The sequence below is a fragment of the Cuculus canorus genome, chromosome 3 (assembly GCF_017976375.1).
Source record: "Cuculus canorus isolate bCucCan1 chromosome 3, bCucCan1.pri, whole genome shotgun sequence".
In the NCBI taxonomy this organism is placed as follows: Eukaryota; Metazoa; Chordata; class Aves; order Cuculiformes; family Cuculidae; genus Cuculus; species Cuculus canorus.
The window spans coordinates 26,543,672-26,568,940 of NC_071403.1; the positions used below are offsets into that span (position 1 = coordinate 26,543,672).

General features: G+C 39.7%; 1 protein-coding gene across 5 annotated transcripts in view; it reads right to left on the reverse strand.

The window, feature by feature from the left end:
* The window catches only part of FBXL4 (F-box and leucine rich repeat protein 4), a 65,949-nt gene extending 43,988 nt beyond the window's left edge, over positions 1–21,961 (reverse strand). Inside the window, exons 1-4 of one of the 5 annotated variants that reach the window (XM_054062766.1) lie at positions 21,903–21,961; positions 15,405–15,630; positions 14,065–14,654; positions 4,344–4,689 (exon numbers count right to left, since the gene is read on the reverse strand). In XM_054062766.1, coding sequence (XP_053918741.1) covers positions 4,344–4,689; positions 14,065–14,573 — 855 coding nt within the window. In that variant the 5' untranslated portion in view covers positions 14,574–14,654; positions 15,405–15,630; positions 21,903–21,961. Of the gene's footprint in view, positions 1–4,343; positions 4,690–14,064; positions 14,655–15,404; positions 16,852–19,154; positions 19,172–20,390; positions 20,895–21,902 lie in introns of those variants that run through there. The other 4 variants (XM_054062767.1, XM_054062768.1, XM_009564483.2 and 1 more) reach the window with 4 other exon arrangements.
* Between the last annotated feature and the right edge of the window lie 3,308 nt (positions 21,962–25,269).

Below are 25,269 nucleotides of genomic sequence, written 5' to 3' on the forward strand. Positions count from 1 at the left end.
AAAAATACAACATCTTTTTAAAAACTGACATCTTGCCCACTGCAAAGTTCACTTATGAGCTCAGACAGGATCTCCATCACACTCCTCAATACTTGGGGTAAAACTTTATCAGTGGTGTACCTTCTAATAGCATTTAGCTACCCAAAAGTTTGTCCAGCTTTTTTAAGCTTTTTTTGCTGAATAATAGCAAGCAATAACTATTGGTAAACAATAAAATATTTTCTGGGGCTACAGCACAATAACACAGAACTTGATTTGGTCAGAAAACAATGCCTGGATGCTGGTCAAACTTACAATTAACTGCACTTTCTACAAATTTCCTCTTTCAGTTCTTCAGCATGGGTCCCTCCCATATGAAAATACGCTGCCCTGTGCAAACTACTTATTCAGAAACACGCAAATGAATAACTTGCAATTTTTTCATTCTCAGCTAGAGCTGCCACAACTGAGACTAATTCATTAAAATTGATATCAAACCATGCTCAGATAAAAGACAAATAGTATGTGCACAAAAAGGCAAAGAGAGAAGGCAGGAAGGCGAAGATGCTACTCTAGGGCTTTTGACATTACTCAGCACAGTTCAAGAAAACACAGTCCCCAATTCCACGATCCTATAGATTGCACCAGCAAATGCATACATATTTAATAGTGCATGTGAACACATGAAATTTATGCAACTGTTTCACAAGACATAACCATTTAAGTGTCTCTTTTCTTTATTCTACTCATATAACATGTTTTGGCTGAGTGCGCTTTACATCATCAGAGTATAGGCTCTGATCTTTTCGGCAACGAAAGGCTGTAAAGGTTTTATGCCCCTTCTTGATTCAAAGAACAGAAAAGGATCTCACTGACAGATTGCACAATCAAGTAATCAAGACTCCAGGAGGACTAAAGCTGGAGAGATCTCCATGCGCCACCGCTCAGCACCTAGTCTGCTACAGCAACTGTCAGTATATTGGCCATTAACTGAAAGGAATCTTGTGCCATATGGTTAGGAGCTGTTAAGACAGCTTTTTAAGAGCCTTTTATCTTGAAAGTTTATGAATATTTGTTCTGGAAAGATGCAAGAAATTTACTGTTAAGGTAAAAAATTGTATAACCCTTAAAAATGCTCCTTCTTATTGCTGTGACTCTGCTAAGTATCACTTAAGGGATGCAGATCTTACATTCAAGACCCGTCTTCTTGGAGCGTAGGTGCCAAATCCACATTTAGCGGTGAAATTCACTTTCCCAGTAGACGTGAACAGCTCATAAATTTTGTAGGCAGCTTTAGGAAAACTTGGCTTCAAGGAATGACAAAGATGTCATTTATATCTTTTTATATAAAAATTTATATTAAAAACTATCTTTTGGACTGCAGAACGCAAGATTTCTCTTGACTCTCCTCTCTGGAGAATGAAAGTGAGGTTCTTGGTACCTAGCACATCTTGGTTAAGTCTCAAACTGCACATGAGGTATGCTGTGGCAGATATTCCTCCCCTTTCTCAAAGGCTTTTAACTTGTTCAGGCCTTCAGGTCTCAGGCATTCCTGCAAAGCCAACTAAGACCAAGGCCTAACTCCTTCCACTTTACAAGCACGACAACTCAGTGAAAGATAACTGGGAAGAAAGACAAGGACATGAAGCAGCTCCTAGAAAAATCCTTGCTCAATTTTAAGGCAACTCTGGAGAACAGATGACAGTGCGAATGCTTCACAGCTACTAAGGGCTGGTTAACACTGTCCACAGAAGGAAAATTCTCTCACCTAGTTCATCCAGGATTTCACACTGTCTTCTGAGGCAGTCTGTGTCCCAGGAGTCAAGTGTTTTTCTCTTGCTGGCAGGAGTAATCTAGAGTCTTCCAGTGTTTTTAGAGCTCACATTGCAGCAACCCATTCCTAATGCCATTTTGAGTAACATAGTCTATGAAGGGATAGTCCATGGAAGCTTCAGAAAGACAACAGAGGCAAAACAAAGGCTGGAGGAACTGCTGCCTACTTAAAGATTGGCACATAAGACCATTCTGCCTGTGCATTTTGTGATTTACAGGGGGTAGTATGAAGAAATCTGAAACATCTCAAATAGGGTATAAGCTCGCGCAAGAAGACTAAAGACAGTTACACGTTAATAACCAACATGAATATATAAAAAGATATATTTTTTCATGTAATGTAGCAATCAAATCCAGAAGGAGTCAGGGGTTGCCTTACTTCTCCATTACAAGGTTTGAACACTTCCCAGAAAAATCTGACACTTGTCAGTTCTAAAGACAGCATGCAGAGTACTGTTCCCATATCTGAGGCGATAAAAAACTGTCACACTACTAAGCACAACATTTTTGTTGTTCTGATATCCAAACCTTCCAGCTGGACCAAGAAAGTAGGAGGCTGGGATTTCTGCTGTCACAAAACCAGTCTAGAAATAGTCCTTTGTAGTTCTTCTGATAAATATTCCACCCATATTTTCAGTTTCTTTAAATCAAAGCAGAAGAAAAAAAAATGTGCTTGGTATTGACAGACCACATAAATGCATTCATGAAACCAAACATGGTAAAAAATGGATAAAAGAGGAAGCTAGAACACAAACAGGGAAGCAGAAAAGCACAACAGAGTACACAAAGGCAGACATTCATTAGAGTGTAAGACTATACAAATAATTTTTTAATTATGATCTTAATATGTATAATCATGTGGAACAGAAAAGAGACTAATCAGTCTCACTGGTAGCCTACCACAGTAGAAATCAATTTATCCATTTATCCTTTTCAAACAAGACTTCCTAGATTTAAATCAAGCTTTTCCTACATGTAATTTTATTGAATGACTAAACCAAATGAATTTTCAAATGCATTTATTCATTTTAAGATGGTCTGGAACCAACTGCACCTTTGCAAACGTGAAGCACTTTCTTTACTTCAGTACTGATATATAAGCATTGTAAGTGAAATATATTAAAATCTATTTGGACTCCGCTAAAAAAAACAAATTCAGGATGAAGTTAGTATCCTCATTTAATATATCACTGCAGCAATAACAACAAAAAAGCAAACTCACAAACTGAAAAAGACTTAAAAAAGAACAAAGATACACAGAAGAAAGATGGAGAGAGTTGTTACATTCTCTTCTCTTTCCTCTTCACAAGCACAACAAGCTTCTGCAGGTTGCTTGAGCGCACAGGCTCTCAACCATGGCCTTTCCTGTGCCAAACTGTAGAGGTGACAAAGAGGCGACAAAATACTACTTCATTGGATCAGGTATTTCTAAAAACACACTGCAATCAGTGACAGCATTTTTCACTGTCCTCCCTCTGCTTTCAAAAGCAAGCCTGATGTGAGTCACAAGTACTCTGAGCACCTGATGAGTTCCTGCAGCAAATGAGCACTCACTTCTTTTTCCAGACCAGAGTAAACTGAAGAGCAGGAACAATCATGTCTCTGCCCAAGTGCAGAGCTCTGACCTGCAAGTAAAGGCTCCTTTCCACTATGTGCAAACACAGTTTATTTCAGGAGAGATGAAGAAAATTACTTGGTCTCTCAATTCTCGACCTAACTAAGGTATCTGCCTCCATAAATGGCTATGAAGCACAGAGTTTTCTGGTCAGCACACAACATTCAGCAACCATACTCCACAACCTCATTATACTGCAAATTGCAGGAAAAAAATATTTATCTACACTGTCTCTGAGCATACTTGTAACTGCCCAGCTGCCAGAGGATCTGAAAGGAGTAGTTTCTTCACAACTGTTTTCTGCCCTAATGATAGCATAAAAAGGAGCAAACGCATCTAAACAAGATAGTGCAGTCCAACTACAACACTTCTTACTTGCACCATGTTTCAAAGCTTAGCAGGATGGAAGAAGCTTATTTTGTAATAGAAATATGAAAATATTATGGCACTTTCAAGCACAAAGTTCTCAGGTTTTGTAAGAGACATAACAGGAAAAGAACGTTTAGCCTACTACAAATTACTTCCACTTACAGATCTTGACTTTTCATATCTGTTTTATACATCACCTTCATCACGCATGAGGATCGAAACTACTGGACAACTGCCAGAATCTTGTAAGTTCAAGAGGTAGAATTCAAAGCTAGAATAACTGGTGTAAGAACTGTGTGTGAGTGGACAGGCTCCTGAGAAATAAAAGGGCAATAGCTATGCCAATACCAGCAAAGTGGCTTGCTAATATCCATCCATGGAAGTAGACAGACTTCAGGCATAACTATACAATAATTGGAAGAGAATAACAAAAGAATAGGAACTTTAACTAGAAAAAACAACAATTTTGACCAGTACCCTATACAAAGCACCTTTACACCCCTAATGATCGAGACAAATACATTGAGTACAAACATGCTTTTCTTACCTCGTAAGGCAGTTTATCAAAATATCCATTAGTCGGCCATTCCCTGAGGGTAACAATGCTAAACTGTTTATTAACAGTGTCCATTCCACAGCCATACTTCTCTTCATCATCATCTTCATCAATATCGTTCATATCAATCATTGAAGGCTTAAGTGAAAGCACAGGTCTTTCTTTCACACCATGTAGCACTACTGCATCCAATTCAGTGTAGTAGTCCAGAAGAGAGCTGTTGACTTCCAGACGGATTAAGTTTGTAGGAAAGTTTATCTGTTTGATACAAGGTGTGAACTGCCGAGCCTGGGGACCATTCACCTTTGTAGGTGCCTCAGACCAAAGGATTTCCCATCTGTAAAAGAAAAATTGCACACACAGACAGTATAGGGATTAAGATCAAAATCACTAAAGTAATTTCTGAACACAGTTAGGAATGCTTCTCTGCCATAAGTATTCAAGAAGTGAAGCACATGGTTGAAAAGACAATGAAAATTTTGATTTGGTAAACATCCTAAGAATGAATATAACAGGACACACTAATTCATTACCTTAGTATATTTTCCTCTGCACTGCTAACTAACAAAACAAGCTTAATACTCATAGTAATGCAATTCTGTTAGCGTACTGTTATACATGCACAAGTTATTCTAACATTTCACAGGTAAGGTAATCAAAAAATGGATTACAGATGGCCTCACAATGATGGCGCATTAGTCTAAGTATGCAGGGAACAGTCCTGCCATGTGACCCAAATATACAGTTAGCTGCCCTCTCTTATTTCCCACAAAAAAAAATCACAAAAATGACAAAAGAAAAAAATCCACACCTTGGACTCTTTAACAACAAATCAGTTCAAACTGCAGCATTACAAATTATTTTTTAAAAAATAATTGAAAGTTTACTCTGTTTACCTCCTGAGGCAAGCAAAACATCCTTTGAAAAAAGTAATTCACTGTCAAATTATCCCATTAGTACAATGTTATGGTTAAAACATTACCAAAGAAAATTAGATCTTCAAGTCATTTTTTAAAGGGTCCTTTGCAGAAACACTTACAATTTCAAAACTGCTAAACTGAAAAGTTTTTCTCCTCTTTGGCACAGTGAAAGAAGGAGGCTCAGGGCATGCATAGGGCTTCCATACATATATCCTTACTTTCAGACCCAGACCTCAAATCTCCTCCAGCAAATGACAGTGAAACCTGCTGGCAGTTGAGTAATCTGGACAATCAAGTCTTATATTCATTAGGTCTTGAGTGCTCCCAAACTTGTGAAAAGGCCTGAAAACAGAAACATGTTTTTTGTATCTGCATGGGTCCTTGTCCAGAGAATGAGTTTTAGAGGTTCTTCAGTCACTGAAACCCATATTCTCCTCCCACAAGTGTAGCTAATTGCTAAACAAGAAACCTTCCAGCAGACACTGCTGCCTCCACCTTTGACAGCACATCCCTGCATCCCAGACACTTCCATATCTACTCCATCTCTTTCCAATCACCCTTGTTCCAGCTTCAAGGATTTCTCTCAGACTACTTATCCTTTCACATGGGTCTGAGAAATGCTGTATCTGTTCCCTGGTCCCTCAACATCTTAGCTTTCCCTACCCGATACCACTATTCCGAACTTACAAGTATTGCTCAACACTGACAGGTACTGCAGACCAGGGAGAAGGGGAAATTAATAAATAAAAAATAAAGTCAAACATGCTTTGTTTTCCAGAATCAAATGTTTAAACTTTGTTCACCATGACAGAAAGTAAAATATGTGTAAGGACTTTCATTAAAACATAGCATACTGCATAAATAAGGTTTAGAAGCTTGACATGTGCTACTATTTCAAGGATAGAAAAATTAATCCGTATCAGCTGAAACTTCCACAATGGACATTTTCAGATATACACAGATAAATTTTCCTATTTCCATCATGCTGCTGTCCACAAATACCTTACAGTAGAATTGGAGGCCTGCAGAAGTCTTCTGTCAAAGGGAAAAAACAAAAGAAGTCATGAACTAAAAGCAAACATGCAGGACTGGTGAATATATGGCATATCAAAAAGTACCAACGTAAAAGAGTGGACAACTCTACACTAAGGTCAACCGTTTTTGCAAAACAGACTTAGTAGTGAGAAAAGATTTCATGCATTTAGTAAATGAATGTCAACTCATGGCAAAAAGTTAACAGATTTAGTCCCACTGTCACATCCTCCTGCACAGATCTATACTGGCAATGCACATGACCTTACTTGAATACATGCAGATCACCATGTGACATTTTGCTTAAATGCTTTCATGTATCTACTAAAACTTTCCCTAGGCAAAATCAAGCCTATTTTTTCACTAATTTGGCGCACACTGGACCACCAACTTTTAACAGAATGTGTCTCAGTTGCTGACTTCTCCTTTGGTGCCCTAGAGAGAGGATTATCAATCAGTAGAAGAGCTCTGAAAAAAATAGTGCATCTGGAGGTCCAGGTTCATCAAGCTGCAGAGTAACAGCCTCCTTCCGCAAGTAGTGTCTCTAGTTCCCAGTCTATGTAATAAACTAGAGAAAAGGAATGACACATAGCAAACCTTTTTACAGTCTTGTGAAATTCTACACTACATACCAAGTGCGGATGAACAACAAGACCATGACTATTTTCCACTCTCCTTGTCATACTGTTTTCTTTTCATCAGCAGCCCACCAATATAACTTCAAAGGAATTCACTGTTGGTTTAACAAGAAAACCTCAAGTCTATCAGGTTGATTTGATGGTCATCTCTCCCTTGGTGGCACCGCACACAAGACCAGGCCATAGCAATTGCTCTGAGTCAGGGTTGGTATATTCTTTCCAAGAGCAGGCATATTCTTAATATAGCCATAACTGCAAATGGAGAGCGAAATCTCTCCATCGAGGATCAGCACTTTAACATTTAAATGGACTACATGTAATCTAAGTGGGAGTGAAGAATCCACAGTTGTATCAAAAAAGTTTAAATTTCTGAGAGGCTTCAGTAAAAGCTGCATTCCTTCTGTTCTGCAGCACTTTTTGTCATGGCCATACATTTCAAAATCCTTCAGAAAAAAAGGCATTTTGACAGTCAGTCCTGGTTTGAGGGTGTGTACCAAATTCAACTTCCCTAATAAGATTGCCTGCATTTGTTCCAAGCTTAAGATAAACTATTTAACCCAAAGCAAAATGAAACAGAACCCTAACAAATAACTGCAAAGAAGTCAAAGTAATTTTCATTTCCCCTTTGCCCATTTTTGAGTTAATTAGGTAGCTCTCAAAAAATCAAGCAGAATCAAATACCTGAAGGTAGGCCATTGCTTGTCCTCAATATATGTCCTTGCAGATATACAGTTACAGGTGATCAAAAATGTTGCAATGAGAGTGCTTTGATAAGAGTGTTTCACCAGCAATGTGCTAGAAAGCCTCAGTCTTTACACTGCTGGCAAAGCCTGAATGAGAAGCAGTAATATCTGTATTATTCTCTCAACGGACTAAAGAAAATGAGGACTTTAAGTGAAGTTTTTCCATTCAGCTTTAATGGACTCAGTTTTCCCATTAGATTTCTCTCTAGTTCATGAAGATAGCCAGGAACTCGCTCTGCTCAAATTGCTAATACTAAAGACTCTATACATCTATGTGGTAAAAAAACAAATTCCCATTTTCCTTCCCTCACTGTGAAGGAAAATATAGTCTACTGGTTTCTAGACCGAGAAATATATTTGCAAGGTTTGTGTCAAATGAAAGCACATATTTAATGTTTGTTTAATTTTTTGTTGACCCAACGTTGTTGGAAAGCATTTTAATGGCTAAGTTGATTCCTGAGTAGACCAGGTTACTTCAGAAGAAAATATATAATAAAAAAGATTTTTTTAAAAAGTGGCTTCTAGGAGAAGTAATCAGATTTCTCTCCAGCCAGACAGATTAAACTTTGCCTGCAATATGCTGAGATTTCTTGCATTATAAAATTGAGATTGGTGTAGAAATTGAATAAAGCACTATGTGTGATTTAAACAGGAAAAACAAACGCCCTGTCCCAAGAAACTTAGAGTGGTGTTAAAAGCCAAAATGAAAAGTTTCAGATAGACTAACAAGGAGAAACTAAGAGTAGAATATGACCACACCTCTGCTGAAACTGCAACTTCTGCAACAGTTACAAACATGATATGTGATTATAATACATCCCATCTGCTCTTACCCATGCAAGTGCCCTGTAAACAATCTGTGGACTACCGACAAGAAAACATCTCTTGCCTGCTAAGATGCCACAGATGCTTCAGCACAGTGGGTTCAACATAACCTGGAAAGCGTACCCCTGGCCACAGCTGTGAGTTTGCAAACACAAAAGGCCAGGAAGACTGATCATGAGAACAATTATAGAACCACTCAGATCAATGTGATAAGCAGAGTTCATAACAGCCTAATTACTGTGAGGGAATACACAGCAGATTTTCACTTCTGATTTGAGAGTTCAATTCTGAAATACCAGAGAGAGCAGACAAGACTCCAAGAACGCTCAGGGCATTCACAATAGCAAAAGATATTTCAAGTAACTGCTCTGCCCACAGGAGCTTTTTATGAGTTTCTCAAAAATGACTGTGTCCCATGAACCCAAAATTCATTCTTCTATAACAGTTATCTGGACAAGGAAAAGCTGTTTCCCTGAAGATGTCAGAAAAAATTATAAGTAAAGATGCAAATAGCTAAAACTTAAGCTGTAACACATAAGTGAGATACAGCCCTGAAGGTCCCTTATCACATTCTAATGTGTTGATAGTATCAGCAGTGTTTTGGGTTCCTTCATCTGAGATTTGTAGAGAAGAAAAGGCAGAGCCAAAGAACCATCTCTACAAATAAGGAACTTGGGGTATTTTACATTCAGTACACTGCCCTGCTGGTTTCACCCCGCTTATCAGAAGGAGGGATTTAACTTTTCCATCCAATAGTTTGATCCCAATCTCATCTGCCAGTAAATAAATCTGCAACTTTCCCACCAGGATTACACTTCCAGAGAACCTATTGCCTAAATACAATGACTTTCCTAATGCAAGCAAAGGGAGCTTTTTACTTTGTCCATCTTCCTTAGTCTGCTCCTCTGGTTGCAGCAGCTTCTGCATTTATAGGCTTCAAGAATTTCGGAAAGATAAAGGAACCTCGCATGCAGCAAACACAGCCGAGCTAAGTAACATTAAGCCAAGTTGTTCATCTACAAATTGAGCTCAGAATTTCCTCTCGGAAGAGCATCTAGCAAAATTCTGAATGACATGAAAGAAATTAAATTAAATGGAAATATATAATGGGAACACAGAAGGCAAAATGCTGTCACTGGTACTTCTGGAACTGCTCCCAGCCAGTGAAACGATCATGGTATCTCACTTGTGAGAAACAATCTAATCAGTGTTATAATTTATCTGTGGAAAACAAGCAAAAAAGAAGCACAAAACAATCTCCAATCTACTAAAGAAGTAATTATCACATAGCAGTAAGGACATGTGCTGTTCAACACCACCCCAAACACTGCCACACATTCCAAACTGGTCAGGAATCTGGTTTTGAGCTTTTATAAAAGTAGATGAAAGGTGGTGTCACTATAACACAGATGAGATAAGGGAAACTCAAATTAACTTAATGCAAGACCAAAAGAGAAGAAGAACAAGGACTAATTTTTTTCTTTTATATTCCAAATTTATATATCAATGTTATTCTTGTAAAAGGAAAAAGTTGAAAAACTTCTTAAAAAAGTATTTCTGACTTGAAAGCTCCTGCTTAAACACACAAAAACTCTTCCTGTCTGTTAGGTTAGCTAACTGAGTATTAGAACATTTCAAAAGGGGTAACACCAAAGAAGCAATCAGGGAATCACCAAAGGTAAGCCTTCTGGGTAAATGAGAAGGAAAAAGAAACAGGAAAGAAAACATTTTCCTCATGGTAGAAGCTAGCTACACCTTATCCATCAATCTGACACAGTATGAGAAATAAAGAAAATTCTCTTGGTTGGGTTCAGCTCATACCACTGTCAGCTGCAGTGTCCCCATCACATCTGTGTGGAGCTCTGCCAAACCTGAATTACACAGAATTTGCACCACAGTACAAAATCTCCAGGCTACACTAGTATAATAGTCATAGCCCAACACAATACAAAAAAGGAAGGGATTTTCTCCCCATATAAAAGTTGAGACTATATGCTATAATATTCCCTTCATTTCAGAGTACTAATTTTTGCTTGGATTTTCTGCACTCAGATAATTCATGTAAGAAACTTGTACGTGGACACTAACGTATGTTAGTATAAGTTTAACAAATTACCTAAGACTTCTCAACAGTCAAGGTGTGAGTGGCACTCATGAACAGCACAAAAGATCTCCATGTGTAAAGACAGCAGCTTCTCTGACACTCATGATTTTTAAAAATTGTTTTATGCAGAGCAGAGCAATGTAATGGCTTCTGCATTTAAAGCAGCAAAATATATGTGAGGACAGAGAATCTTCAAATTGCTGAAAGTTGGTTAAACCACAACAAAAATGCTACAAATTAACTGTCACGTTTTAAGCATGAGAATTATTTAGGAACAGTTACATTCTATTCTGAAAAATAAATGCTTATTAATATTCCATGAAGAGCTGATCCCACCTCTAAAAAGACTCTAAATAAAGCGGATCTAAGACAGTGTCACACAAAGCATTAACTGACAGCAGTATTCAATGCACCAACAAGAGAAGAACACAACTAAAGACCTTTCTTTGAACACTTGCGTAAGTCCTTCTTTCATGTGACTGAAGTATAAAATGAGCAACAGAGCAATACACTGGCCAACTACGTGGGCTATAGCCACTTTCCTAGAAGAATATGGAAAGTCCTCTTGACAAAGTACTGTAGTACGCCAAGTCCTTACAGAGCCTCTTGTACATTAGAAGCTTTTGCACACAGCAAAGTCTTGGATGAGCTGGTGTTTTAAATGCGAAACGAAGAGAAAAAAAGGACTGCTTGGCTGGACTAGTATAATCCACCAAGCACAACATTTAAACAAGTCTCAACAGACTTTTCGCTTTCAGCAGTTTTGACTCCATTAATTTGGCATTCTTTTTAAATCAAACTAAGAACTGGTGAAAAGGAACCTTTCTAATAACCTGTCCTTTCCACATTGGCGTTCAGAAAGAAACAGACCCAGAGACAGCAGATAAAATAAAGCAGCAGCTGAAGATTTTTAAGTAAGAAGGTGATTTAAATTGATTATCAAAACAGACAGTAAAGGAAAACAAGGTTCTAAGTGCCCTTTGAGTAACTGGGACATGGCATTTTTAACAGGAGAAAATAGTCTTCTGTTGGCTCTTCAAGTCCAAAACATGATTTAAACACAGAATCACCTGAGACTATTGGCAGTATCCCATCTTCAAAACAATGATTCTTGGTTGACATGTCAGGGAATTTTTGGAAGAGAAATCAAGGGACCAAGAACTGAAGCAGAAAAGAGACTGTGTTCTCATAAGTCTTCACATTCCCTTCATAAAGGTGAGCAAACAGACAGAGAAAAAATACTGCATACCTCATGTGGAGAAAGGGTTCCTTCATCTTCCCTTCAAGACACTGTGTGTAAGACACGTTTGTCTCTTTCAGAAGAAAGAAGGAGACAAACCAAATAAATGTTTGGCTGAGGAAACGTAAGGAAAAAAGTTCCTCTAACACTTCTCTAGCATAAAGGCTAGGAAGTACTAAAGATGCAGCACAGACAACTAGTTCTGGGGCTCCCTGAGATAACTTCCTTGGAACCAAAAATGTTGTTCACCTAGGCAGGCAGAACAGAAGATGCTCCTACCTACAAATTAATTAGCAGCATCCTAAAGAAACTTCATCCTTTTTTATGAAGAAGGGAAAGTCTGAGCTCTTACTCTGACCACATCACAAAAGGAGTCATAAAGCACATCCCAGAAAGTTTTATATTAGTATTTTCACTTCCATCTTCTTTTACCTCTATAAATAATTTTCTCTTTTTTTTTATTTAGGTGCACCTTACTAAACAGTTCCTTTGGTTAACACTTCTTGAGCTTTCCTTCAATGCTTCTTGGTCTTTACACAAAACTAAAAATGTGTATTGTTTATGAACCAAAACCTAAACAGCAGTAGGTTATTACTCAGAATTATATTCTTGTATTGCCTTGCAGTGCATTATCTTACCACTACTCTAATGCAGTATTATCAACACTTACAGAAATCATCTCTACATGAATCTGTGCTACATCATAAAATAAATAGTAAAATGGAAGTTCACACTGTAATTGGCCAAAAGTCATTTCACATTAGATGCTAAGTTCAAAAGTCTTAAAAGCTCTCTTTGCCACGTACCATCCCATAAATAAGTTCTGTATTACAGTGCCAAATGCACTCCTACTTCTGAAGCTAGACGGTCTATTATTATTACATTGACCTATGACTGTTCCTTGAATTCAGATGTTTACTTTAGAGCTATACAGTATACACTCATTAAAGAGCTGTAAAATGAACAACGGCTCTAAACAACAACAGATGATAGAACCATACAAAATAGATTAATTGGGAATTCTTAATATGTAACATGACACTCGATTTTCTAGGGTTTATTCATAAACATCAATGGCCAACTGTAGGAAGCATGGGATACTAAGTTAAACCTAAAATTATGCTTTTTAGCTGTATCTGTAAAAGGCAAATCAGGGAAAACCCACCCAGATTCCAAGCTAACACTGCTTAGACTGCCAAAGCAAGCATTTTAGAGAAATATAGTATTTGTTGTCACATTATTTTCTATAGGATGCATTTTGTTAAGTCTTTCTTCTATCATTTCTCTTTGCTTTATTGTTTTGGTATAATTTAATCTCTTTTTTATGTATACAGAGCACTATGATTTCATATACTGATAGCTTTTCCAATGTTCTCCCCCACTACGTGCTTTTACCTGCTCTCCTTCTCCTTGCATTTCTATTTCCTCACTTCCTAACTAAGAGCTTCACACTTCGTACACAACAATTTTCTTTGTTATCTTGTTTTCCCCACACCAGTTGCAATTTCATCAGGATTTCCTACTATGAGGAAAACTAACAGGATCAAATGAGTTTCTTTTAGTCTATGAAGCAAGTGTAAAAATGAAGAGCAGCTCACAACCTTTAATCAGATCGAAAACAAAGATCAGACAAATGGCATCAACTTTTGTCTGACTGTTCTGTCCTTCCGGATGTGGCCTCATGTCCATGTGAATAATTATAGTACCTGATTATAGTGTATGTACAACCTAAAGCATGCAGAGAGAAGAGATTATGACTACTTGAAGTATGATGATACCGCAACCACGAATCCTCGGCCTCTTCTACACAATTTGCTTTTCTTATTGGAGAAAGAGAACTCGGTACTGCAATTTCAAAAGAGATTTTTATAGATATATATAAATCACTGCTTATAAAAATTCCAACACTGAAACTATCATTAAATCTGATATTGGGATCTGCATTAATTCCTACCAGAAAAAAAATCACATTTCTGAAGTTGCTCTAAAAACATAGAATAGCTTGAATCATAAAACGGTTTCGGTTGGAAGGGACCCTTGAAAGTCATCTAGTCCAACTGTCATGTTACCACTTAAAAACATGCAGAAATAAAGAAAATGTTAGTGGGTTGGAAACAAATACGGAAGTAACAGGAAGTAAAGTTTGCTAAACAGGACTATTTGTAGCATTTAACTTTATAGGAAAGCATAATGGAGAAAAAAAAAATTACCTTACTTCAGCTGGTGGATTTTGTGAGTAAGGATTTGCAGAGCATGCCAAAATTCTGACCACAGCTCCAGGATGATATGTTTCCAGAATGTGCACTGCAGTGGGATAAACGGGTTCCTCAAAAGCAAGTTCCACATAGTCCTGGCTACAGAAGGTGGGTGGTGTCCTCTTGAATGGCAGCCGAGCACTAGGGCAATGATCCCACCAGGTCCCATAAGTCCGAAAGACAGCAGTCTGAGTAAAGTCACCAGAACTAGGGTACACATTTGGAATACCTGCTAAATTCCACATGGTATATGACATGCTATTTTCACTGCCATAGTGAGAGCTGAAATCCAACACTTCTTTGGCATACTGAACTATTTCAACATTGATAGGTAAGGCTCGAGTATTTGATTCAATAGCTCTCCGGCTGTTCATTTCTCCTCTCGTCGCTGTCCTAGCTCGGCGCCGAAGGCACATATAGTAAAACATGCTCAGAACTGTTAACATGGGAAACACTGGTGACATCTAGATACGACTCAGGAAGATGCAAAAGGTCAGGAGTCCTTTATAAAGTGCGTTAACTGCTTGTAGTGTTTTGGAAAAGAGCTGATAAAACAGAACGAATAAACATAGTGAACAGATAAAACATTCTTAGAAAGCAAACTGTATGCTTTCAAATATCCTCTTAAAAGTACTGCTACTAAAATATTAATCAACTATTAAACATAATTTTAAGATAATTATTTAGTTAGAAGCCATTAAATGTAGCTTCCCATTTACTTTGTTTAGAACAGGAGAAGACTATAAAGAAACATTAGCCAAAACAGGCCCTCAAGCAACAACAACAAAAAAATAGTGGTTAAATGGTTAAATTAAGCATTATTTTCAGGAATTTATTAGAAAAAAAAAATCTTGCATTCATTTATGGAAATGAAATAAAGTATGACATGAAATCTGGCCTTTACAGTAAACAACTGTAGAAGAGTATCTGAAGGCACAGCTAAAATTATCTGTAGTATAGTTTTAAAACACTTAAACTAAAAGCGACTGTAAACAAAGCATTCAGATACCTAGTCAGGCTGCAGAAGTACACAGCTTGACAAAATATAAGTTACTTCACAGCTTGTATTTTGTAGTAAGACTGCCCCTAGAACCTGAATTATTTCATTTCAAGCTAGCTCAAGTATATCTAGACTATGCTATAATCTGCAGAGTAAATATACCCTTCAAAGACCTCTCATATAGAAATCTGGACAGCTACTCCAACAAATTGTTTTCTCTAAATTGTTCCCATAACTTGTGAATGGTTTTAAGAGTGAAAAGAGTTTTGGGCAGTTAATTGAAACAAAAACTTACCCCATTTTTTCTGTAAGGGAGCACTAGCTTGAAACATTGTCACAAAAACACTGTCTTTAGCCTTTGAAGTTGTCCATGACAGCATTCACCAATGATAGAAGGGTCACCAGCCTCCTGATGGGTGCTCAGAATTCATTAACAACATCATCTTCCTTTAAGCCAAGCACCAAAGTAAGTCTCCAGAAGAATCCTGGCATCAGAAACCTCCACAGAAAGCATTTTACATCTGATAAGAGAAAACATTTTCATTTACATAACAATTCAGTTAGACGCAAAATGCACACAAAATGCACGCAAAATCTGCACACAAGGCCACCTAAAAAAAAATCAACATGAAACATACTAATAAATAAGGATATCAATGTGGTTTCTACAGCCTACATCAAATCACACATAAAACCAAACAAGCAAAAAGGTTTAACTACTAAAAAAAGCCAAATTAAAGGTCTCTTCACTAAAGATTTCTATTTACAACGGTGAAGAAATATTTATAGCTGAATGTTATCTTCAGGACACAGAAGGCCGGTTTCGTATTGCCTACTAATAAAGATCCTCTTACATATGTTTGTCCCATATTTAGCAGCTACTCCATATCTGTGTGATGTAAACTGTTAGTTTCACCAACACACAACGTAACGTGGAACGTACTTCCCGATTTCTGCTAGCAGCACAAAACACACTTGGGCAAAAACAGCACTCCAGAACTCTCATCCTCCAGTACCACAGAGTCTTTCTCATAAACTGACTTTTGGATTAGTTTGTTCATGGGATTTACTAGGAAAGAATAAGGAGAAGCGCCTATAACCTGTTAGTGGCCAAAACAGGGATGACGAAGCATGTCTCAAAATAGAATAAACGTTTCTTCAACAGCTTGTACTAGAGTTGCCAGTGAGATTATCACAGTATACATAACTGCGGTTATCACTAAACCAACAGAGGTGACTCTTCTACTGCAGAAGAAGCATCGAACAATTAAGATGATGCCTCACACTGCCTGGGAAACAAATTACTCATTTAATGTTTGCAATGGGTACAAGTCAGACAATGCTTTACAGAGTTTTTGGAAGACTTAAAGTAGGGTAAATAATTAAGCAAATGTAGATGAATCAAAGCAACTTTTGTACGCCTCTTTAAAAATCCACTGTGCAAGGTTTTTGGGTAAATTGCTTGCTTCCTATACTTACAAAATGCACACAGATGTACAAACAGCTCGCTCTAACTTGAACACTGCCAACAAGAAGACACTTGCAGTAACAGATAAGGACAAGCTCCACTATCTGACCTCCTTACTAGTGACAGTAAGAATTTACTAACGAAGTGTTCACTTCTCACTTTCTTGCCTCTTCTATTATTAGCTTTTTGTTTAGTTCCTGTCCTTCATTCAGTTTCACATGTTGACATAGCTGTCAACGACATGAATTTCTCCTGACATTCTGTGCAGAAGGGAATGCCTAAGATGATATGCTGGATCCACTTCAAGCTCTCCTGGAATGCCAAAAACCCAATAATGTCACATTTCCCCTAAAGATCTTGTTGAACCACCTTTTAGAACAGGAATTGGTAAAAAAAAAAAAAAAAAAAAAAAAAAGCAGCACAACCCCACATTTCTCCTCCATAAAAAACACCAAAATCCCAAAAACACAACTCCAGGCTGAAAACTGTTATTTTATTTTTTGAGCATGGAGCTGCTGTAAGATTACAAATACATTCTCCTTCTGGATTCTTCCCTTTTGAAAAGAAAAAAATATATTTACAGAACATGCCAAGAGACATTACACTCAACAAACTTACTGCTGTCAAGCCCTGGAAACATGAGTATACCAGCATATACACCAGCTTCTAATTCAAAATTTCACTGATTAACATGGTTTGAAGGCTGCTCACAGAAATTATGGCTTTATAGAGTTAAATTTAGAGAATCATTCAATTGGGCTACTTCAAGATGAGGTGCAAATCACTTATCTCATATATGCTTCCTGCACAACTTCATGTCTGTGCTGCAAGCTCCAGGCTTGCCCTGGCCACAGCCCACAGCTCTTACAGCACTGCTCTAAAACCCAGCTGAGCTCCCTATCAATTTGCCAATGAGCAGCGTAACCACTGCCTGGTTTGGAGTTGTACATCAGCTAGCCAAACAGTTTAAGTCAAGTCTAACAGAGCATACAACTTGAAAACATGCTACAGACTTTCCATCAGCAGAAACATTAATTTGATATCCTTCACACCGTATGTCACTTTGTCAATTTTGGCTGACATCAGTCAACAAGCTTAAATGTTACTAAGCAGGAAGAAACAAAGCAGAGCAGACAGCTTTCAGAAAAACCTAAGAGCAATACAAGTGGAGAAAACTACTTTTAAAGAGTTAAAAACAACATAGGATTTAGTAGTTTACAGGAATTAGTAGTAGTTTAGTTGGGTCTCTTCTCCCCAGTGACAAGCAACAGGACGAGAAGGAATGCCTCAAGTTGTGCCACGGGAGGTTCAGATTAGATGTTAGAAAAAAATTTCTTCACTGAAATGATTATTGGACACTGGCAGAGGCTGCCCAGGGAGGTGGTTAAGTCACCATCTCTGGAGGTATTTAAAAGACGAGTAGATGAAGTGCTTAGGGATATGATTTAGTAGTGGACAGTTACGGTTGGACTTGATATCCAAGGTCTTTTCCAACCAAGCAACTCTATGATAATAAGTAAAGGGAAACAGAAAACTATTATAATAGAAGGATAAATAAGCATCAGGATTACAAGAGAAATAGAAACCCTTCTTTTGGCCTTTTAAAAGAAGCACTGAGAGTTGTTTGTAGTTAAAAAAGAAACGAAAAATTGCTTGGGAGGTTGAGGGATAATGAGCTAGCAAAAGAATTACACTAAATACAGATCAGTAGGGCCAATGATATATAGAGATTTTTTTTTCAGGAACTACCACAGGTCAAACTGATTTCCAATTAAAAGGATCTAACTTTGCAAAAAAAAAGTTAAAAATGCAGACTCAGGCCTGTTCAAAGCATCGAGATAAGCAGCTATGCTCATGTGCATGCAAACTGCCCTCTCCTCAAACCGCCTGATCATTTTTAAGAGATCCACCTGTGCCTATGCAACTATAACTTCCAAGCTCTGGCAGCATTATTGTCCTGTTGTATATTATTCAATTTCTTTTGTTACAGGCATAATTATGCCAAACTGAAGCTTAATAACTGTTTCTTTTAAACATGTCTTACTATCTTCCTTGCAATCAGCAGCCACCTTATTTTCTTTTATTTGGTTTCTTTCACATATTTTTTTTTTCTGTCAAGATACCATTCAATGGACTGAAACAAAGCTATTGAATACCAGGACATTCAGCAGCCACCACAGACCAGTGCAGTCAGCACAACAGTTTGATTGGAAATAGAAAGCATGCACTAGGAACATACAGAGACATTGTGAGGTGCTCTCCTAAGCCTACATGCCCAATTTGCACTTCCAGACTGGATCCCATCCCCAATTTCTCCTCGGGCTACCGGAGTTTGCCCTTCCCATCTCCAGCCCTGCACAGACCCACCCCTCTCTGCTTCACTGCCGCCTCTCCAGCTGGCAGTGCTTGGAGCCAAATGAGGCCCGGGACTTGTCCAGCCAGATACCAGCCACTCTTGCAAGCAAGTCTGGTTTTCAGCATGTTCCATCTCCCCAAATCAACTGGCTGCCAGCTAACACAAAGTCAGTGCTGGCTCAATGGCACAGTAAGACTGCAAGAGCCCCAAGTCAGACTCACTCAAACGGTTGCAGAGACGTTTCCTCTAGTGTCATAAGACAGATGGGACTCCAGAGAACCAGACTGGGCAAGACCTGGAATATAACTTTCTTAAGAGAGACACTACTCTCTTTCAAAATACATTACAGTACATCAGATTATTTAAAATCTCTCAGATTCACATCACTAATTAACAACTATCTCAATAATATGAGCAAATTCACTTTTCTATATTATTAATCCTTCTTCCCTTCATGCTATACACACAGAAAGCCTTCAAAAACTAACTCACTGTTTCCTTCTCGCAAACACAAAAAAACATGATAAAAGAAAATGCCTGATGGTTTCTCTACAGATTTCATGGAAACAGGTACTAATTAAACTAAAGGATTCAAAAGCACTAGATCTGTTTGGTGTATTTTGCCTCTTTTTACAGGGAGCTGAGGTACACAAACATATTTTCCAGCTTCCAAGCAACCCATCCTGGTAATTATTATTGTACCTAATCATCTTGCTGGTTTTTGCAAATTCAGCTCCCTGGTATGAACAATTTTACCTCGTGAGCACAGAAACAGGACAGACTTACATAGTTATTTCCAAATCAGAATGCTGAGCAAAGGTGGGAAATGCACAGAAAAATACTGGGGGTTTGGAGGGGTTGCAAAGTGAAAGGTGTGGAAAAACATAACAAGTAACAGATATGAAACACAGAAAAAAATTAAAGGATGGCATATTTCATGCAAAAGCTGTTCCTGGCAACACAATTGTTACACAAGAGTTCATACTCTTTAAAGACAAGCAAATGTTGTGTACACAAGTCATGTATATACCAGCTTTGATTTTTAAAGCCAGAAAGGTAATAAGTCCTCTTTACACCAGCTTTGCTAATCTCACACATGGGAGTACTGTGCAGAGTTTTCTTTCATTTGACTATAAAAGAAACAGCAACATTGACAAATTACAAAGAACGTATAAATGACAAAAACAATAGGTTGTACTATCTCTGAAGAAAGATTAATGCAATTTAATATACGCGTCTTAGATAAAAGATGTTAAATGGCAAATCTCTTAATTATCTTTGCACGTTAATGCACAGAGGGAATACTCAAACCTTACATTACAGGGTATAACAGAGGATTTTTACCACAGGTTAGCATCTCTTGCTGTTAATTACCTAGATTATAGCAACATCTACACTCAACTTGTTGAAACTAGAAGCTAATATTAATTAAAAATTAATAAGCTCTTTCAACATACTTTAAACTCAGCCTGACTTGCTGTGTTTCTTCCTGAAAGAAGTGTTCTGGCAATAAAAACATAGCCATTTTAAATATTTGCAACTTATAAACTTACAGTTTGAAAAAAAAGGAACATTATGACAACTCTATCTAGTTAAAATATTGCTTGTGTTGCCATCATGAGCATCAAAACATGCAAAATGCAAGAATTTCAGATTACTTCACCAACTGACTGTTCCTTCCTACTAGAACTTATTGCCTGCTTTAGCATTACAGTATAACAGAGACAAATATTCTTTGGGTATCGCATGGGCCAGGTGACTACTCTGCCTTCTGGAGGCTGTCTTCACATATAACAGAAATTTTTTTCGACATGTGTAAACCACAAGGTAGCCCCTTTAAAAATGACTTATTCTACACAAAGCCTAAAGTCACCAGCATTATACTACCTCATTTTGAACGACTGCCCTTCTACCTATGATGAAACTTTTCTCCTCAGGCCAAAACCAGTATCTATACCCATTCAATACTACTTTCACTGTCACACCCTGGATAGCATTTACTTGCTGGTCAGCTCACCATCCTAATTGCATGGATTGCAGCTATCGGGCCATGCAGTTGTCTCCCACTGTCCCCTCATCAACCTGAACTGATAATAAATAACAACTCACATAAAGTGAAGCCCCTCAAAGAACACAGCTAATATATATATATATATATATTAAAACCTGCCTGTTAAGCTTCTACCCTGCTTCGGTCGTGTTATGGTCAGGCAACTGGGGCAATAAGGTGTAACTCATGCAGCATGCCAGTGACCGTGCAGCAGGTGGTCCCTGTGGAGAGTACGATGCTCCCAGAGTGGTCAGGGATCTGCAGAGGGGATAGCTGGTCCCTGTGGAGAGCAGCCAGGGATCTACAGCAGAGTATAATTGCCCCCTCTGGAGAGCAGGATGCTCCCAGGGCAGTCAGGGACGCAGGGGGTGTGGTTAGTCCCTGTGGAGAGCAGGATGCTCCCACGGATTTTTGGGGGATGGTTGGACCCTGAGGAGAGCAGGATGCTCCCAGGATTCAGGGGGGATGGTTGGTCCCTGCGGAGCGCAGGATGCTCTCAGTGAGGTCAAGGATGCAGGGGGGTGGTTGGTCCCTGCGGAGAGCAGGATGCTCCCAGAGCGGCCAGTGATCTACGGAAGGAGGTGGTTGGTCCCTGCGGAGAGCAGGATGCTCCCAGGGATTCAGGGGGATTACGCACACACCTGCCCAGCCCCGACTCGCCCTGCCTGCACCTCCGCCCCCCCTGCCCGCTCCGCCTCCTCCCGCTGTCCCTGCACCCCCAGGGCCGCGTGCCGCCCTCGCCTCCGCCGCTCCCGCCGGGGCTGATCCCAGGCTCGGCGCTGCCCAGGCCGCGGCTGCGGAGCTCGCGCTCCCGCCGCCCCCGCCCCTCCGTTTCCCGCCGGCCGCGTCCCGAGGGGGAGGGGCCCCGGTGGGCAGCGCGCGCCCCCCCCCCCCCCACGCGCGCAGCCGCCACCCCTACCCCGTCCGGAGGGCGGAGCAGCGCGCGCCGCCGCGCCAGGGGCAGCCGGAAGCCCCGCACGGCGGAGGGGGCGGGGCGGGGGCGGGGCTGCGCGTGCCCGGGGTGTTGGGCTGCAAGTGGGCTTCAGGATCATCCAGTTCCAAACCTCTCCTGCCAGGGGCAGGGACTGTTTCCATTTGATCAGGCTGCCCAAGGCCCCATCCAGCTTGGCCTTGAACACCTCCAGGGGTGGGGCAGATACAGCTTGCCTGGGCAACCTGTGCCAGTGTCTCACCGCTCTCAATGTGAAGAAATTCTTCCTTATGTCTAATGTAAATCTTTCCTGTTCCAATTTATAGCTATTCCTCTTCGTCCTGTCTTAGAATCATAGAATAGTTTGGGTTGGAAGTGCCTCAAAGCCCATCCAGTTCCAATCCTCCTGCCATGGGCAGAGACACCTCCCACAACTTTTGCTCCATGCCCTTGTATAAAATCCCTCCCCAGCTTCCCTGTAGCCCCTTCAGGTACTGGAAGGTCATTGTAAGGTCTCCTCGGAGCCTTCTCCAGGCTGAACAACCCCACCTCTCCCAGTCTGTCCTCGTATGGGAGGGGCTCCAGCCCTCTAATCATAGAATCACCAGGTTGGAAAAGACCTCGAGTCCGCCGACCATTCCTATCTGCTGCTAAACCGTGTCCCTGAGCACCTTGTCTACGTCTTCTAAATACCTCCAGGGACGGTGACTCCACCCCCTCCTGGGCAGCCTCTGCCAGTGCCGATGACCCTTTCCGTGAAATTTTTTTTTCTGATATCCAGCCTGAACCTCCCCTGGCGGAGCTTGAGGCCATTCCCCCTTGTCCTGTGCCCTGTCACTTGGGAGAAGAGGCCAGTTCCCTCCTCTCTACAATCTCCTTTCAGGTAGTTGTAGAGAGCAATAAGGTCTCCCCTCAGCCTCCTGTTCTCAAGGCTAAACAACCCCAGTCCCTTCAGCCGCTCCTCGTAAGACTTGTTCTCCACAGCAGAGGGGCAGAATCCTGATCCTGGGGAGCGGTGCAGTGGAAGCCTTAGGCTCAGCACGCTTTCTGTCTCCATTTTAACTTGAAAGCCCAGCTAAATGCCGCGGAGGGCAATTGTTCAGCTGTTGTCAGTGCCTCGGGCCACCTCAGGCTTGTGCGGGTTCACCTCCTGCCACGGGGGGCTGTGGTGAGGTGAGCACTGTAAGCCGCCCCCAAAGCCCCCCTGCCCGCAGCGACCCTCAGCCTGTTTTCTCCCAAAGTTTCTCCTGTACCCATCGCAAAGCAGGCAGCTTACAAGGCTCGCCCTAGCTCCAGCCCAACCAGATTGTGCTTTTTAACATTGTGCCCTGGAGTCCCTGGCGTGTCATAAGGGCAGCCCTGATTTTAATTGATCTTAATGAGTACTTGCTCCAGCAAATTGTTGTGCCTCTTGGGTCCCTAACTGGCATATTGCAAGGGAAGTGTCATGTTTTGCTTCCATATCCGTTAATTTGCTATGTGTGCCCAAGCACTTGCACTTTCTCTCTCAAGCACCGCTTCCCATTCCAGCTCCTGCGTTGGTCGCCAAAATTGCTGTTGGTCCATTTAATCTTCTCATGTCCCTGGCAATGTTCTGTGTTAGGTAGCACCTGGAGCTGTTCAGTTACGGTAGAAAATCGAGATGCTGACTTTGACTAAATGGTGAAAAATAATTGTAAAAATCCAGAAATGATAAAAAATACTTGATATCTAAGCTACTTTTTTGTAGCCCTTTAATATCAGTTCTATACATTTATAATAAGTTCCAAATATAGAAATCTATACATTTAGGATAGAGTGCTTTTCTGTTGCTAACTGTGGTGACAGGCAGACCACTTCATAACCCTGCCTTCCACAAGCAGACATGCCAGGGTGACCAGTTTATAGGCAACTCATATACCTGCATTTATGTGTGTGTGCACATACAGAAATACACATACATATGTATGTTTTTTGTATGCGTAAGATGCCACTGTTCCATTTTAAACTGACAATTTAAGCCACAGCTTTTAAGGCATTACTATGGAAGAGGAATGTAGGCTCTTCAGGTTCAAGTGCCAGTGGTGTACTGTGCCTTTCTGTGTCATTCAGCCTCACTTCTATCCTGCAGTTAGATGCTCTTTGCAGAGTACTTATAAGGTGCTTTCATTAATCACCTTCCCAGGCAGTGGCAACCTCAAAATTTGAATTCGTAATACAAAAGAAAAATCAGAAATAAAGATATGAATAAGTTTGGTGAGTCAGAAAATGTTAGGCATGAAGTTGAATTTTTGTGTTTTATTTTGCTTATGTGTATTGTTTCCATGTTAGCTTTTGTACATATCATGCTATCCTCCCTTTCCAAATTAAATGAAGAGAAAGGGAACACCTGGAAGGCACAACTTATTTAACCCATTTAACACTTCTAATTTAGCATTAAATGTTTCATATAAGAATAGGAAGCTAAAAGTTTTACTTCTGTCTATTGGATATAAAGAAAAATCAGGGAACTAGTTGAGATATCTGTACAGATATCTATGTTTGGCCAAATCATTCCTTTTCTGTGTTTATTTTAACACTGTACTGAGAGTGAGTTCTGAATCAATGCAGAAGATAGACAGATATAAAAAGTTTTTATCTCCTGTCAGCTCAGAGGCTAAAATTACCACAGGTTCACCTTACTTAAATTTAGCTTTATAAAAGTTATGTGTTTGATCTAATCTTCTTATCTAGTAGGGTTATTCTATACTCTGTGGGGAGACATGGATACCTCAGGTGATCCAGCCTATCCCATTCACTCCTACGACAGGTGATAGGCAGATGATATCACTGTTTGGAGGTGCACCTCTCTCCACTTAGCATAACCATCCCCAAGCTTTCAGACAGCAAATAGGATGTGCTATGTATCAACTCAACCTTACCAATCTAGGCAAATTACAGAACCAACTTCAGTGTTATTCACAGAGGTTGTCCAGCAGCAGGTAGGATTTTAAAACTGCAAAGACACTATTATTTACTGAAGAGGACTGTGTCCTTTTTGTCTAGGCTGCTGTTTCAAAATTCAAGCTATGTGCTTTTGAGATGTGCTCCAAATCACTGTCAAATTGTCATTCCACAGCCTTTGTAAAAATCAATTGATGATCTGTTTTTATTCAACAGCTATCTACATCTCGGGCCAACAGATTAATTTCCAGTGAGCTATGCGACATAAACACTTTATACATATATCTATAGACACATCAGCAGTAAAACTAGGCATAGAATATGTTCCAGAACTGATCCTCTGTGTTGAAAGGAAATACACTGGTATAGGAAGCCTTCTGTTTGTAAAATAACAGTGAGACTTACTATCTGTGTGTTAATCAGATTTCATAAT